Source organism: Acanthochromis polyacanthus, chromosome 15 (assembly GCF_021347895.1).
Source record: "Acanthochromis polyacanthus isolate Apoly-LR-REF ecotype Palm Island chromosome 15, KAUST_Apoly_ChrSc, whole genome shotgun sequence".
In the NCBI taxonomy this organism is placed as follows: domain Eukaryota; kingdom Metazoa; phylum Chordata; class Actinopteri; family Pomacentridae; genus Acanthochromis; species Acanthochromis polyacanthus.
In genome coordinates, this window is record NC_067127.1 from 6,892,849 (window position 1) to 6,909,637 (window position 16,789).

A 16,789-nucleotide genomic window follows, 5' to 3' on the forward strand; every position below is an offset into this window, starting at 1 on the left:
CCTTTTCTTTTTTGTGAGTACAACAGCTCCAATAAGTCTGCAGGTGGATTTGTAGTAGGACCGCAATCATGTGATCACCAGCAGGCAGCTGGCATAGTGTTCACCTGTTGTCATAGTTACAGTGACGCCGTGACGCTATCTCGCAATGACACAGAAATCCTTAACAAATCCATGGATCCAGGCTATAAGCTGCATCACTGGCAAAATCTAATCACTCGGTCCTTGAGTCATTTCTGACCTTCCCTCAAAATTTCATCCAAATCCATTGGTCTGTTTTTGAGTAATGTTCCGCACAGACAGATAGACAAACCAACACCAATCGTCACATAACTCCACCACGTTCCTTGGCAAAGTAGTAACAACTGTAATTTGCAGGGTCGTAAAATTCATCCTTTAACTATTACCGCACATTGTTGTAAATGTCTGATAACACTTTAAATGTGTAAATGTGTTGCTCACATTGGATTTCCTCGGTCATTTACTCACCTGTGACTGAAATCACACTGTCCTACAGCATAGATTTCATCCAGTGGCACTTTGAATGTTCATTTTTTTATGTAAAAGACAAAAGTTTTGAAAGCATGCTGAAATCTGCAGTAGCCAATCAATAAATGTGGTGATAGATTACACTCCTTCATGGCTGCTTTTGAAACTCAGAAACAACTAGACACTGTCAAGGAAAATTAATGGAGGTCAATCCAAATCACAGTTAGTGAGAACTCAGCATGGAATGACATTAGCCACTGTCAAAGCTCAACTAAATAGAAAAGAGCCATCGTTACTTGTGCAACTTCACAACGTTCCCTTGGAGGAGTAATATGGAATACTAACTACTGAATAATAGCATGAGTCTTCAATTAAAGAGAAATAAAAGACCATTTGTGTGATGCATGATGCCTATCAGTTTAGCTTATGTAGACTTTCTATATATATTGCCACCCATGTTAGCATCAGTAGCAGAATTTTTTCATACCGTTTCTACATGCAATCCAAATCTAACACATGAAAAACAAACTGTGCAAGGGCAGGTTTACCAAACGAGGAACATTTATTAGATACTATGTGTGCAAAATGGATTTACAGAGCTGTAGGTAGAGGTGGATGAGAGGCCAGACAGAACCCAGTGAGTGTGAAGTGGCGGAAAACTGCTAAGGTTTACACATAACTTTCTTTTTTTAATTGTTATTTTACAGCCACATGTAGCCCAGTTAAAGCCTCGACCGCTTTAGAAGAACAAAAAAAAACTCACAAAGAAGTAGAGATTGTACACTTCACAACAACATCAATCCTTGGCAGGAAGAGTCGGATCTGGGTAAGGTTTGACGACGTGTCAAACGAGGTGAGAAACGGCCCGACGATCAGCCATAGCACAACCAAGCGACAAATAGTCTGGCTTTCTAAGTTAGCTTACAGGTTTGATTATGTTTTAGTGCTGGAGGGGAAATTACAGCGCAGTGAAAGTGTTGGAAAACATCTGTCAGGTCACTGAGTTCTCCTGGTTGAACAACAAACACACATAGCAATACAAGCATCTGAAGCATTTCTGAATTGTTGCGTGCAGCTTTTTAGTGTCAACCGAGTTGAGATAACAAATTTCAAAGAGTAGCTTTGCCTTTGAATCGTGGACACCTCATTTATGCATCCATCAAGTGAGAGGATGAAAATTATCAAGGGTGAGAGGTCGAAAAAGGGTGTTTTACTTCTTCCCTCAGGCAGGGGAGTCTAACTGTTGTTCTGTCCTTCCCCATATTTATATCTTGCATATCTAGCATTCCCTTGTGTGTGAGTTTGTGTGTGTGTGTGTGTTTCCAAAGAAAATATGCTTTGACAAGTAAATTTCTGACCCACTTTCACACTCCAAGTCGCTATCTATGCGAAAGTTTAACCTTCGTGTTGTCCTGCGGGTCAAATTACCTGTTTTAAAGTTTGAAAATGTGAAAAAATAGATTTTCACAGTGAAAACTTCCACATTTTCAACATTTTTTGGAAATTTGTGAACATTTGTTGGTGGGGAAAAAGAAACGTTCAAAAAATTTCTTTAACATTCAGAAAAAAATCTACCAGAATCCAGCGGATTTTGCTGGAGTTTGGTAGATTTTTTCTCAATGTTCTTAAAGAAACTATCAGAAGTTTTACTGATATATATGTAATCACTTTAGATATTTTTAGGATTTTTCTGGAAGATTTTTACTCATTTTTTAAAAAAGAATTTTCTTGCCAAATTTGGGGAAATTGTTTTAAATATTTTTTTAAGGGAAACTTTTAAGGAATTACTGGAATTTTCTTCCTGGAGGTTTTGCAAATTTTCTGAAATTTGAGGATTTTTTTGCTGAATTTTTATTTTTTTTTTTTAGACAAGGGAACAATATTTTTTGGTGCCCGTAAATGAAGACAACAGGAGAGTTAACAAGTACTCCAATGCAGTATTTTAGCTCCAAATGTAACTTTGCTAAACTGAAAGCTAACGCGGTAAGATTTGACACCGCTGGGAATGTTCTCCAAATCACAGAAGCTCAGTGAAGACAGACTCGAGCACCACGATGCACTTTTGACACCAAATCTGCGTCATTTCATTCATATAGCAATAAGCTTCTCCGACTCCTCGATGATGCACCCATGAGTGGCGAGTTTTTAATGAAGACACATTTACACGATAACCTTGTACAGCTCATCACCACGCACATTATTTGGTCCAGCATACAACAGTTATTTTACACATATTATTCCACCCAGCTTGAACATTTTTACATGCACACACACTCATTGTCCTCCTCGTCGCCCCTCTGTGAAGCCAGATAACATTTCAGCCCAAAGTAATGAGATAATCCACATCCTGCAGCCACCTTTACAAACCGGAATCACAACAGAATACCACTTTTTAGTGACTGGTAATATTATTATTTCTGACATTGTATCTGGAAACACTTCTGCTGTTGTTAGTGGTACAACAAGTCTAATCCTACGATTTATTTTACAGTGATTTGATAGCACCTGGTAAGGTTATAGAAGTTCATTTGCTGTATGCATACTATTTCAGAGAGTGAATATATTGTATAGCTGCTAGTTATGAAGCCCTGAGGTCAGCCATTATTTGAATTCTTCATCACATCTGAAGCTAATCATTGAGAGCATCTTTACGAATAACAACCGTCTAACGACAGACATCTGTACAGAGATGGCACGCTGGCACATCACACACACGGACATCGGCTTGCACACAACTGCATTTCATTACCACAAAACAACCGATAGGGACTCTGGAATCCTTTTGGAATAACTCGACATTATTAACAAGGTTTAGGAATCATTGTTCGTCTGAAAGAGCTGGACGAAAGACAAATACTTCTGTCTCTTGCTCGTCTCCATCTGCATCTTATTTTGCACATCTGGCATAAATAAATGACACTTTAGCTAACTGTAAATGGAGACAAAACATCCACACTGTCGTAGTTACACCCATCAAAGTGGCATTTTCCTTCTTCGTGGACATTTCGACTTTTAATATTTGTGATTTTGACTTGTTTTAACGCCATAGTAAGCAGAGGGCTGTTAAATCGACAATCAAAATAAGGTTCCTACACAGTGGTTTACCCATTTAACCAAAAAAACAAATTAACTTCCATCACTGGCATCTTTTTATTATTACTGTTATAGGAACAGGTGAAGTTACCCAATATACAAGAAGTCCACCCAGATGTTTTTGGTGTTAAAAAACTCACATTGTTGACTCCCAGCGGCACCACTCTCGGTGAAAATAAGAAACTTGAGTCACTACAGCAGTGGGACAGGAGCTCAGGGCTGCATAAACCATTTTCAGCATCTAAATCTCTACTGTGGAAGTTTATTTCTCTATTACTGACAACATGCAGGACAGATTTGTGTTTTTAATCTATTCATTCACATCAACAACACCGAACCACTGGAAATAAATGAGAAGAAAAGGCACTGTTAGAAATATCTGAATGGCTGATCGATAGAAAGGGGCGAACACGGTAACTGGAAGAGATTGTTTTTTCTCCCTAAAATCGCATCAGAGATCAACCTGAGAATTTAAAATGACACCATGTTTTTGATCTAGTCGCGCTACAACGGAACCCTCCTCTGAAGTAAAATAACAAAAGCATCATAGGGAACGATCGGCGGCTCTTTTCTTCTGGTAGATGATGAAAAGGAGACTAAAATGCAGCTCCTCAGCTCTCTTTCTGCAGCTGGGGTGATAACAATATTTCAATCTGGGCAGAAGAACTTAAAAAAAAATGCCCATTTTTGATTTGACTCTCACACTTAAATATAATTTGTTGCCAAGTAACCGTGGCCTTGCAGAGTCCCCAGTGCATAATTTCTCCTCATTTGTGGTCTGAGCTGAGCAATATAAGCACTACAGGGAAAAAAACCCTCTGCAGATGTCACAAATCCTCGTCGAATGTGTGACATCAGCTGCAGATTAGATTTTTATACTCTGTCAAGTAAAATTCACACTGGGATACTCTTAATGGTTATATGTGTCTCACTATTTTGTGATGGGAGTCCTGGGTTTTTTATTTTTCTGCTGTATTCACTCTCCCATAACCTGCTTCCTCTTCGATTTCTGCTTCTTTTAGCAGCGATTGCATCCATGCCCCTTACTCAGGCTGCCTCGCAGGCATACACGCTTGCATTAAGGCTTTCTGAGAATATTCTCAGTGGAGAAATTGGCTCCTCTGACTTTTATATGATGGATTTCTGCAGTATGATGGTTAAGTGCCAGGGTGAAATCAAGGAGAGGAACGGGAAGCTCTTGTTTTTTCTTGGATTCAGGGAAGCTAAATGACTGTAACTGCAATGGAAGAATGTTGATTCCATCTAAATTTGGCCAGTTATTCGTGGAATTGAGACAAATATAACATTAAAAAGTAATTACGTGGTGCATTATTTTTAAAGAGCAGCTTAAAAGCTTAAAAGTTTGTGTTCTTTTTCTGCAGGGATACCCAGTGTACTCCAGGGTGTGTCGGTACGGAGGGACATCACTGAGGGGTGAGTTCAAAACTTCAACCAGAGAGGGCAGTAAAACACAAGTTTATCCTCAAATAGTGTCGAGGAGAGTCAAGTTTCCATCCAAATTTGAGCAGAAAATTGTCAAACAAAAATCCGAATTAAAGTGCATTTCCATCCACTGCTCTCATGAGCTCATTAGCAGTTTGAGCACATCATTATCCATCCGGGTGCCATTAAAACACTGCAGAAAAAAAGAGGCCAAAGAGGCAAGATGACATAATTAAAAGAGCTCCAAATGAATGAGGACATTGTGGGAAAATATGACGAACTGAAATTAGTTTCATGCATTAATTGGAGCACATTCACTGAAATTATAAATATGCATAAAAAGAGGTGGATGGAAATGCACTTGATGCTTCAGGAACGGAGATTTGTACTCGCACTGGCCAAAGCTGCATTTCATTTCCACAATATTGTATTAAAACCATGAGTTGACAATAACAGAAGTGCCTCCTAAGATTAACAGTGTTACTTTGTGGTGATTAGACACATGGCAACGACATTCAGTGGCTCAACACACACACAGGAGACCAACAACGACAACAACAATGACAACAACAATGCTTTGGATTAGTGAAAAAGTTAAAAAAATCACAATCTTGAGTCTCAGAGTGACTATGGACATACGCTCACAGTAATTTGTAAACAAAATATACACAGACATACTGTACCTTGTGGTCTAAATCTACGGTGGAAATCTTTTCTCTTTTGGTTATAGTCGTTTCGTTTTCAACCTTATTTCATTGGTGTATTTCCATATAATTTATTTCTACGTCTATTTACAGAATTTATCTACGAGAGCAGTGTGTATTATCTTTTTTTTTCTTTTCAAATTAAAAGGATTATCTAATAAATATGTTGCTAACTTTACAGCTCTCCTCAAAGTGCAAGACTGTGATATGGGGTGGGGGGGGGAAGAAAAAGTGCATGAGTCCTGCCAGCGAATCAGTCACCAGCGCTGCTCTACCGGCCTGTCATCACATAACTGTAATCCACATGCACCAAAACCTTTCACTATAAATCCTCAGAACATGACTCCAGCTTGACACTAACATGTCGACTGCACGGCGAGTTCGTCTTAAAGCTACAGACAGCAGTGTGGTTGTGCAGTTTACAGACTGGGAGAATTTTTTTTCGAGCGTTTCTCGCCTGTCTGCTCACACCTACTCAGGCTGGACGAGACGTGGCAGGTCGAAATCTGTTAACTTGGCAAGAAATGTGCCGCTGGAAGAACGCGACGCTCGCATTAACCGGCCAAAATGGAAGCCACGCTGCCACTTTGGAGGGAAAGGGTGACGGCACGGTATTATCGCTCACAAGTGTTCTCATAAAAATCCACTTTTAAAACCACTTTTGCAAAAAAACGCCACCATGTTTTTAAAATCCCCCAAATAATTTGATGCCTCAAAGCCTTCTATTTATCTACATGAAGATTTGGTGCAACTTCTACTTTACTGAGACATCTTATAAGCCCCCCCGGTGATTCTGTTTCCACTTCCTGGACCTTAATCTTGCCAAGTAATATCATCCAAACCCACTGCCTATTGGCCCAGATTGAACTCATCGCCTAGCAACGCGGACTTACTGAACATTTTAAACATCCTCTTCCCCTGCAAAGCTAAAGTACAGCTATCTGTAATGAAACAAATAAATATGACACGTCTGTCTGCCAAATAAAAGTGTTGGTACAAAAGCAGGCCCCAGATTTGTTGCAGTTATTGTTAGATTTGGTTGTTTAAGACAAATTTTTGGGAGCATTTCAGTTAAAAGCTGAGGAATAAAATCTGATTATACCAGAGTTTAGAGCGTTTAAGTAGAAACCTCTTAAAAGATAAAACCTATGAATGAGTTTTCCTAACTTTTAACTGGCAAAAGAGAAATACTCAGATATGTAAACATAGTTTTGAGGGGCTTCCAGACTTCCTTTTGGTCTATTCTGGGCTCTTTTTAGTGGCACACTGCTGGGTGTGGCTTCACGTCAACCGACAGTCTTCCTCTAGCGAGTACAGTACGCAGCAACACAACACATCTGGGTCACAATAGCCGCACATTTACATCCTCAGGCTCAACGTCGCGCACACAAACGGCAGTTCCACTTACTAAATACATACACACAAATTTTCTCAAAACTCACCTGGAGCAGAAGTCATTTTCACATTGAACAATAGAACATCACAATCCACATTCTTAATGCATGCAGCGCGTGAACACACCGTAGTCCCATAGTTTACTAAGCTTTTGTTACAGGTGTTTCTGCAGAGCGGAGCTGTCGAGCTACACGTAGCTTCGATGTTTGAACACAGGTTCATTCAGGCTCACGTACACTTACGCTCCTTGATACGGGTTTAAACCTGAAGCTGACATCATCCCCGTCTTGTCGTCCCTTCCTCCATCTCTGCTCGTGAAATAGCTCCCGCTGACAAATCCTTAGTAAATCTGTGTGGTTAATAGTTGCATTTGAGGCATGTGAACTGTCCCCATGGCTCACGATTCTCTATTGTGTAGTGTGTTAATGAATTTTCACAGAGCCACAAAGAAAACAACTATAGGAAGAGAGACACAGGCTTGGCACCGCTTCAGTATTATCACATAGACACAGACCGCAGAGTCTGTACAACCGAGTGTAAATGTATATGCGTGGGGATCGTGTTTGTGTGTTTCTGTAGTGCGCTTCCTTCTGTCTTCGTCAACCTCCTCACTGCGTGGGGGAGCAGTCATCCAGATCCAGCAGCTCCCTGACCAGTCTCTCTCCGAACTGCGCTCGGCTGTAGCGCTTGACTGTGTAGGCGTCGGACATCTTGTAGAGGATGTACGCGTTGTTGATGGCGATGCTGATGCTCAACCAGAACACCTGCTGCCAGGTCTTGTTGGGTTTGTGGAAGATGAAGTACCTGTGTGGGAGAGAGAGCCGCTTACTCCGGGGTTTCTATTCAAAGATTTTCTATTAAATGAATGACTAATGCTAACACTGTAAATATTATGCCTCATAGTGAGACTAGCTGAACAGCACGGGCTACACAGGTGTCCAAAAAATAGGAAAGCAGCACACAACTTCACTTCAGATATCAGCAATTTAACCGTAATGCTTAAGTGAGTCGGAGAAAATGTGTGTTTTATATAATCATTTTAGTTCAGGGGCTCAATTTGATCTGAAGTGGGCCGGACCATTAAAATCACAGCATAACAACCAATAAATAACTCGTTTCCCCCTTTGTTTTAGTGCAAAAAAGCACAATTCTGAAAATGTTCACATTTAATGAACAATGTTTTTGCAAAATATTTTGAACAACCTGAAATTTCTGAAGAAAAATAAGTTAAATTTAAACAATATTATGCCTAAATTTATCATTTATGCAATACAGCTTACAGATCACAGAGCATCTCCAAATTCACAAAACATTTTAACTTTATTATTACTTATATTGTTTATTTTTATTTTTTTTGCTAATTTTTTCTTTTCTTGGGTCATACAGGGTTAATATTTTATAAAGTCAGGTATTTGTGTTTTATATAACACTGTGGGGCCATAACCTTAATTTTTAGTCAGGTAAATTTGCGTTTCATTTAATGTTGTTCGGTCTTAACCATTATATTTAAGTTATTCAAGTAAATTAGCATTTCTATTCATAGAATCTTAACCTGTATATTTAAATCATTCTGTTAAATTTGTGTTTTATATAATATTCTGGGTTCTTACCCTAGCATTTAAAATATCTGGATAATTTAGTATTGTAGGATCTTAATATTTAAATTATTTTGGTAAATTTGGAATTAATATAATATTGTCGGATCTGAACCTTAATGTTTAAATTGGTCAGGTGAATTTGTTTCACATAACATTGTAGCATTATACATATTTTTATTAAATTTCAGTCAGGTAAATTTTTATTTTTATAAAATAATAATAAACGGTCAGTTCTTAACTTTGTTTTTTTTAGAATTTGAGATTTTCTTATTTAATATTGTGTAGTCTTAATCTAAACTTTGTCTTGTATAATTTAGTATGGTCCTAACTTTAATATTTAAATTATTTGGGTAAATTTGTATTTTATATAATATTTCAGGTTCTCAACTACAATGTTTACATTAGTAAATTCGTTCAATTACGATATTCTAATGTCTTATTTGAAATATTATAATTACTCATGTAAATGTACAAACTAAATAACACTGTACGGCCTTAATCTAAGCTACACAACAGTTTATATCTAAAGTATAGCATCATTAGTTACAAATATGGCACAGTTAATTATCTGAACTATAAAATGAAAAAAAAAAGAGAAAAATCTTGATTTCTGTCAGAAAGGGGGATACTAATCAATGGCTCGACACAACAGAATGGTTTCATAATTTTTGTTAACTACAGAACACACTGAGTGTCAAAAAGTTGGTTCATAATGCTTGTTTATAGAAGATAAGATTCAAACTTCTAATCTCCATGAACCCATGGTCTGTTTTGAAACTTCTCGAAGGACCTTGAGTTTTGTAAAACATTTCACATACTTGCTGTACTTGTCGTCGTATTTGCAGATGTAGCTGAGGTGCGCCGCAAACGCCTCCACAGCCAGAGGACACGGGATCTCGCCGCTTTTCCTTTTAATGATCATACCTGCCACAAACGCACATCACACTGAGAGTGAGATACACAAGTTTCCACGTGAGTTTTGAGACTCTGTGGTCACCTGGCCGACATCACAACACGGCAGAAGACGGAGGCTGCAAAGGTGTGTCCTTGGTTACTCGTGTTTCTAGCTTGGTTTTTTTTGGCTGTTCTTTTGTCTTTGCTGCTTTGATTAATGAGTCTGTTTTGCAGCAGTCGTTTGGAAGCACACAGCTGTGACTAATAACATTAACAATGACTCTGTTCTGTATAAGTCCCACTAAGGCTTGTCGATGAGCTAGCAGACATCACACCACTTTCCTGGACCGTCGCTGACCTAGAAAAACATCTCATCTAATTCAAGAGCACTAATTTCTCCATGATTATCGGACAAATTGGTCAATTAGTCACTACAGTCATACTCTTCATAAACCCAGATAAAGGAGTCATTTAAAAGGTCCAGATTCATGCTTTCTGTAATTTCTATCTGTATGTATTGAAGTGGGTTGAACCTTGCAATCGTGAGAGACTGAGGAAGTAAAAATGTTTGTTAATAGATAATTAATCTTCTGAATCCCAAAGACTGGATGGTATGTTTGAAAGGCATGTCATCAATAACATTTTATTCTTTTTAAATCCAAGAATTACTCGTCTGTAAGGTACCTTTTAGTTGTAAAAATGACCCAAGTCTTAGTTTACAGTCATGATTTTTAAAAAAATCTAAATTACTTTAAGTCTTAGCTAAAAAAAAATGATAAAAATGTACTGTTTTCTCTAACCAGGTACTTAAAAAACAAAAACTTCCGCACTTCTTGGCACAGCAGTTAAGCCATGAATGAGTCCACTGTGACCAGCAGTCACATGACAAAAGTTCTGGGTTGAACTGCAGGCAGCATCCAGATGGAGCAGATAGTAGTAAAATATCTACAGTATGTAGAGTCTTCATTTTTTCCCAGTATTGGTAACACCTACTTGGCACTTGTTGTACATGCTGATTCCAGGTGTTTTCAATTATTTCTTTAGAGCTTTATAGCTTTATAACTATTTAGGACCACACAAAATACTTTTCTCTCTACTTCTAACCACAGTTGTGCCGTTTCCATGGAGGTGTAAGACTTGATCCTGCGGTGATAAATGAGCCCACGGTGTGTAAAAATGTGAAAAAAAATACTCAGAAACTGCTTGGGTTTCTGAGCCAAAAGAATTGTAGAATTATTGTTATTGACTTTTTTTAAAAAGCTATTATTGAGTTAATTACATAACATTTCCCCTGAAGCAATAACACATTTTGGCAGCTTTTTCATAAAAAAAACGTTGGGATTTTGTTGATTGGACTGGAAACTCTTGTTCTTTAAGCACAGAGGGAAAAACATTTAAACACAAACACCCACACACAATCAGAGAGGAAAGAAAATCAATACTGGATAAAAACACTTGAACCGATCCGCAGCTTCACTTCCACTCTCCTTATTTAAAGAGCACAAACATACACAGTTTAAAACCCAACAAACCTGTTTCATCAACAGTGGATTATTGCTACAAGAGGAGGGGATATCAGGATAATGTCGCCTCCTAGAAACGGATTATCGTGGATTAGAAGCTCCTCATTGATTCTGACTGACACTGCTGCTTAATAATGTGCCAATTTCTCTTGATGGTAACTTGCATCGAAAAATGACAATACAGCTGATCTCACTGTCATGAAAACACTCTTATAAATGGAAGTGCATAATTTTTTCTTGTTAAAAAGGAGGCCAACAATTTTCGCCCAATTGCGGTAAATATCAGTTTACAGTCGTGTAAAAGTGACCCTCTCATTTACCTTGTTTTGTTGGGGAATAAGCGTTGGTGAGGAACCTGAAGTGTCCCTTGTTGTACCAGCTGATCAGTGACATGGTGCCCTTCATCATCACGCGTGATTGGCCGCGCTGGGCCGGCGTGGAGCCGCAGACCAACATGTTCTGTGGTAAACCTGTGCAGTCGCTCTTCCTGGTGCTCAGCAAACCACAGCAGTAGATATCTGGAGAAGGACAAAGACACCAATGACACATTATTATTTGTACAAATACAACGGAACAGTGACTTTTTGCTAGATTAAACACACAGGTGAGAAATATACTGTATAGGCAATGAGTTACTATAGCTATAATGCAAAACAGCACAACTGAAGATTAAAAAAAAAGAAGCAAAATCAGACGCAATTCATAGATCTAATGTTAAATAAAACCAGGCAATTATTTCTGAAAGTATTATTCAAGCTTCTCCAAAGTGAATGTATGCTGCTTTTCTAAGCCTCTTATCATATTAAGCTGAATATTTTTCAGCTTGGACTTTGGGAAATTGCAATTGCCATGTATAAAAACTAAAATATTATGCACTTGCCAACCAATTTATCCAGTGAGAAAATAATTAACCAGAGAAAATTTGAATTGTCGTTGCGATTTTCATGCATTTTCCCTCTAAAACTACATAACAAATCGCTTCGACTGTTTATCTCACAGCTGGAACAACTTCTTTCAATCAAGCTCCATCTTTGTTTATCTCCTCTTTTCTGCCACTTTCTTTATTTCGGACATGGATGAGCAGAGACGACACAATCGTGTGCCTGTTAACGTTCTCAGTTTGGAGGATGATTTCTATCTGTACGACTGTGTGTAAGTGTGTGTGTCCACAGTCTCCGCTGCAGAGTAATGCAGGGTAATTAACTCGGCTAATTAATCCAGCAAGATAAATCTGAAAGAAAAATGTCGGACAATGTCTCCACGAGCTCTGAAATGAGTTTTTTTTTGAGAGGCTAAATGTCTCGTGGTAGCTTCAACCAATTAGAATGAGGAAATATTGATTTTATCTCCGCTCTTCTTTTTCATTATTTGACTAACTGCAGCTCTGCCTGCTTGAGTTTAAAATTGCTCTTCTGTTGTTGTTTAGCGAAAAAAGCGTTTGTTAAAAGGGGAGTGAAAAAGCTTTCATTTTCAAATTGGGTTGGGATGAGCTGAATGTTTGTTCTCTGCCTTCACTGAAACTCTCATTTTTAGCCTTTCATGACACGCTGAACTTGTGATCCACCTCTGCTATTATTAGAAAGGATGAATATGGAAAATTTGCATGTGATCCTATCAAAATAAGAGTCTCAAGATAGATTATCAGCAGAAAAATCCCAATTTCCTCCAATACTATTTAGTGCACATCTTTTCTTCTGATAAAATATCACTTATTGAAACTATAGAAATTAATATTTTACTGATTTGCCCACTTTAACTATCCATTTATTGAACTGTGACCAGTTTAAACAGAGAATCGTTTCTTGATTTAGCCTGCAAGCCAAAAGATATTAATTAGTCTATTGTTTGCCAACAGCAGAAAAACATCTGTCGCAACAAGTGCTTGAGCGAGAGAGTCATTTTTTGATGCATTTTCTTACAAGAAGAAACAGTAGGATGACACAAATTTCTCTATGTTTGAGGAAATTACAGACTCATGAGGCAGAACAAGGCCGCTTGTAAAATAACACTTGCAACTCGAGTGTTATTTTTTATTTTTTTTATTTTGGATTAAAAGAGATGAATAGATTTGCTTTAAAGGAAAATATGATTTCAGGACTAAAATGTGTGATGATATTAGAGCTCAATAACGGCATGTTTGGACAAAAATGCACATCCTGGGTAGAAGAAAAATGAAAAAAGGGTCGTTTTAAGCGCATAATCTCATTTGAAGTTGAATGCAGCAGACTGCCGTCCTCTCTGTTCTGTTTAGCCTGGGGACGCTGTCATCATAGCATCATTAAAAATAAATAAACAAATAAAAAATGCAAACAGGGCGCAGGGATGAGACGAGGAGCGAGATTAAAATCTCTACAGCGTGCAAAAAAAACGAGGGACGTGAGATGACAGAGGAGGAAAACCAGTAAATATCTGCTGCTGCAGCGTGTTTGTGCACCTTGTTTGCTGAACTCGGAGAAGAGGCTGAGGCTCGTGATAGATGGCCCGGTGAAGATGATGGTGTTCCTGCCGGAGATGTTCTGGCAGAGCTGCTTGGCCACGAGGCTGTGGAGCTGAGGTTTGTTCTTCAACGTGGCCAAACCGTCCGTGCCCTGGCCCTCCTTTAGATGGACTGAGATCTGCAGGGTGTGTGGATCGAGACAGGAAGTAGAGAAAACATGGACAATTCATTGTGAGTTTGGTTAGAAAATCTTGCACAGAGTTGTGAGAGAGACTCCATTTGGACTCAAGAATGCAGGGATCCATTGAGTATTTTGCAGATTGGAAAATATAATATCTGGTGTAAGAATATGACAGTGGAAGACATCCCAGTGGCATAGAGGAATGTTTTTGCTGTTTTTTAGCGTGCTACATTTCCTACCAATGGTGCCACTGCGACTCTTGGGGTCATGCTAACGTCAAACACATGTCCTCCAAATTAGAGATTTGAGAAAAAGAGGATGAAGACATTGATCATTCCAGTGGACGTACTTTCAGTTTTTCAGTTTCAGTGAAGTTCGTAGACACGTTTTTTAAATGATCAATGTAAAATCCTGTTTATTTGCAAAGGGGCCTTGTACATCCCACTTTGAGATATGCTGTTTTGTGTGAGACCTTTTAGTGATTTTCTACGACTGTAAGTGTAAAATTACCATGACATACAGAGTCATAATGTCAACACTTATGGTAGACTGTGGTTGTGATATTGACATATGCTGGAATTGATCCTTAGTTTTAGTCCTCTGAGCCACAAAACCCTTCAATAGGTTTTAGAGGCAAGTTGTCTTCATAAAACTGTCAAAATTTTACAATTTATCACAGCCAAAAATTCCAGAAACTATCATAAGATTTTCAACTTTGCAACAGCCCTTAAACTACTCACTTGTGATGTTCTGTTTCATTGGTAACTAAATCTAAGCTTGAAATGGCAACATTTCATCAAAATCAATAGATTTATTCTACATGTCTCATTTAAAAATCTGTTAAAAATATACCATTTACTCTAAAAAAATGATGTGGTTTGGCACACGTTAGTGGCTGAGCTGCAACCAACAGTCACGTGACAAAAACCTTCGTCTGAGCTGGGCTGAACTGCAGGCTGTGTTTACGCAGAACAGAGAGGAGACAAAGATGGAAACTAATTTCAAATGTATGTAAAACATCATAGAGCCACCATTTCTTTCCTCAGTGTTGGGAACAACTGTGGACACTTGGAAAAATGTTGTATATACAGATTCAACATTTTTTTAAAATTGTTGTTGAATAACTAATCAAAGAAATTCAACTTTTAATTTGCTTTTTTTCTTAGCATGTATGGCATATAACCTTGTTTCAATAGAAGTGCAGGACTTTATATTGGAATAAAAACGGAGTCCACCATGGGTAAAAATGTGATAGAAGCATAAACTGTTTGGGGTTTACAGGATTACAGCACTAACTATCAACCACAGCAACCCATTTGTAGTCATTTCCTCCTTTATCCTGTCTGTCTGCTGTTGACTCTATAACAAAGTCATACAAATACAACCCAACTATACAGTGAAAATACTAGCCTAGCCATGCTACACCCATGTGTCTGACGGCACAAGGGTCTAGGGAAGCTCGACAGGGAGGGAGGTGGGCTAAAAGGTTGTCTATCAAATCCCTCTGCAACAATTGGGTAGGTATACAACCAATCAACGCAACGAATAGGCTGACGTAGTTCCGAGAGCACCGGCGGATTGTGGCTAAGTCCCATTAGCTTCCCAACCAGCGGAGCCAACTGGTATATTAAGGATTTGCCATATCCCGTCGGCATAAGTCCAAATACGTCTTTCTTCTCAATGAAACACTTCAGTGCCGTCCTTTGTTTATCTTTCAAGTTGAATTTTAGCTTCAAATCTTTAAGGGCTGTGGCCAAAGCCGAGTCGAAAGATAACTGTTTATTGTGCACTGGTTGTTTCTGTCAGAATTGTCACGCCTCTGTCGTCACTTCGTAACGCCCGCCTTCTGACTCTACACTTCATGGTGATTGGTCCGGCCAGTTTTAGGAGGATCCAGCCTCGAGCCTTATGGAGGGTAACTAGACCCACCCTGGCAGAGAATTAAATTCGCTGCCGTGGGTTGTCTAGCGCAGCTAGGCTATGAAAATACAACATTTTAGCCTGATTATGATGTCAGAAAAAAAGCTGATTAACTGATCAAAATTTAAAAATCTTCCTCCAGAGAACAAGAAGTTATAAATATTATAACCTGCCACTCAGATTAGATGCTTTAATTAGGTCCTAATTTTGCTTCACAGTTTTCTGAAATATCAGTTTCTCTGAACTGTAAGAGAATCACGGATATGTTTGAAGAAAACCCACTGGTAGCTGAGATATTTTGGATATTAGCTCAGCAAGCCGCAACACGATACCTTGAAAGATCTGAAAGGAAACACGATCCTCAGCTTCCAAAGAACTGTCAAGCATGAAAAATCTGAAATGTTCGCCCACAAAAAGTCCTGTGTCCCCTTTGCAGTTTTCTGTTGTTGTCCACGAGCTAAACAGCATTAGCCTGATTAGCCAGCATCTATGCTGGACTCACAGCTATTAGACTAAGTGGTGTGCTAGTGTCCATACATCTGTGTGTGTGTGGTTGTTTGTGTATCTGTGTGTGGTGCGGTGGCTAATGGAATCTCATTGATTCGCTCCATTAACTCATTTTATTTCTTAGATTTTTTTTTCTTCTCTCCCTCGACACAATTCATTTAGACGCAGAAAGATCTCGTCGGAGGCACACGTCAGCCTGGTAAAGACGGAGCGACTGCCAAAAGGCTGCAGTCACTGTGACTGCTAATACTTATTTGTTAAATGGATAGGATAATGGAATATGGCTTCAGATGACTGAATCTGTGATACTTCTTGCAAACGACCCCATTGTTTTACTCAGAAAATGAGGGATTACAGGAAAATACATGAATGGTTAGATTAATTATTCTATACAAACCAATTCAACTCAGCAAACAGACGTCAATATTCCGATCGGGTTGCTCCTCTATCCACTAATGCTCCTCTGGCTTACGTCCAGGCTAAAGAGGGAAACATTTCCCCTGCAGTATATGAAGCCTTATGCCTGACGTCAATCTATTTATGGCTTCCGTGCTGTAAGAAGCCTTTTTATTTACAATGTGGTATCCCTGTGCTTTCTATAACCTGAG

The 16,789-nt window shown here is 38.7% G+C and overlaps 1 protein-coding gene across 1 annotated transcript in view; it reads right to left on the reverse strand.

Annotated features, from left to right (window-relative positions):
* Positions 1-1,029: 1,029 nt before the first annotated feature.
* The window catches only part of pgbd5 (piggyBac transposable element derived 5), a 34,003-nt gene continuing 18,243 nt past the window's right edge, over positions 1,030-16,789 (reverse strand). The window contains exons 4-7 of the mRNA XM_022206268.2: positions 13,571-13,751; positions 11,457-11,654; positions 9,538-9,643; positions 1,030-7,925 (exon numbers count right to left, since the gene is read on the reverse strand). Coding sequence (XP_022061960.1) covers positions 7,730-7,925; positions 9,538-9,643; positions 11,457-11,654; positions 13,571-13,751 — 681 coding nt within the window. The 3' untranslated portion in view covers positions 1,030-7,729. The remainder of the gene's footprint in view (positions 7,926-9,537; positions 9,644-11,456; positions 11,655-13,570; positions 13,752-16,789) is intronic.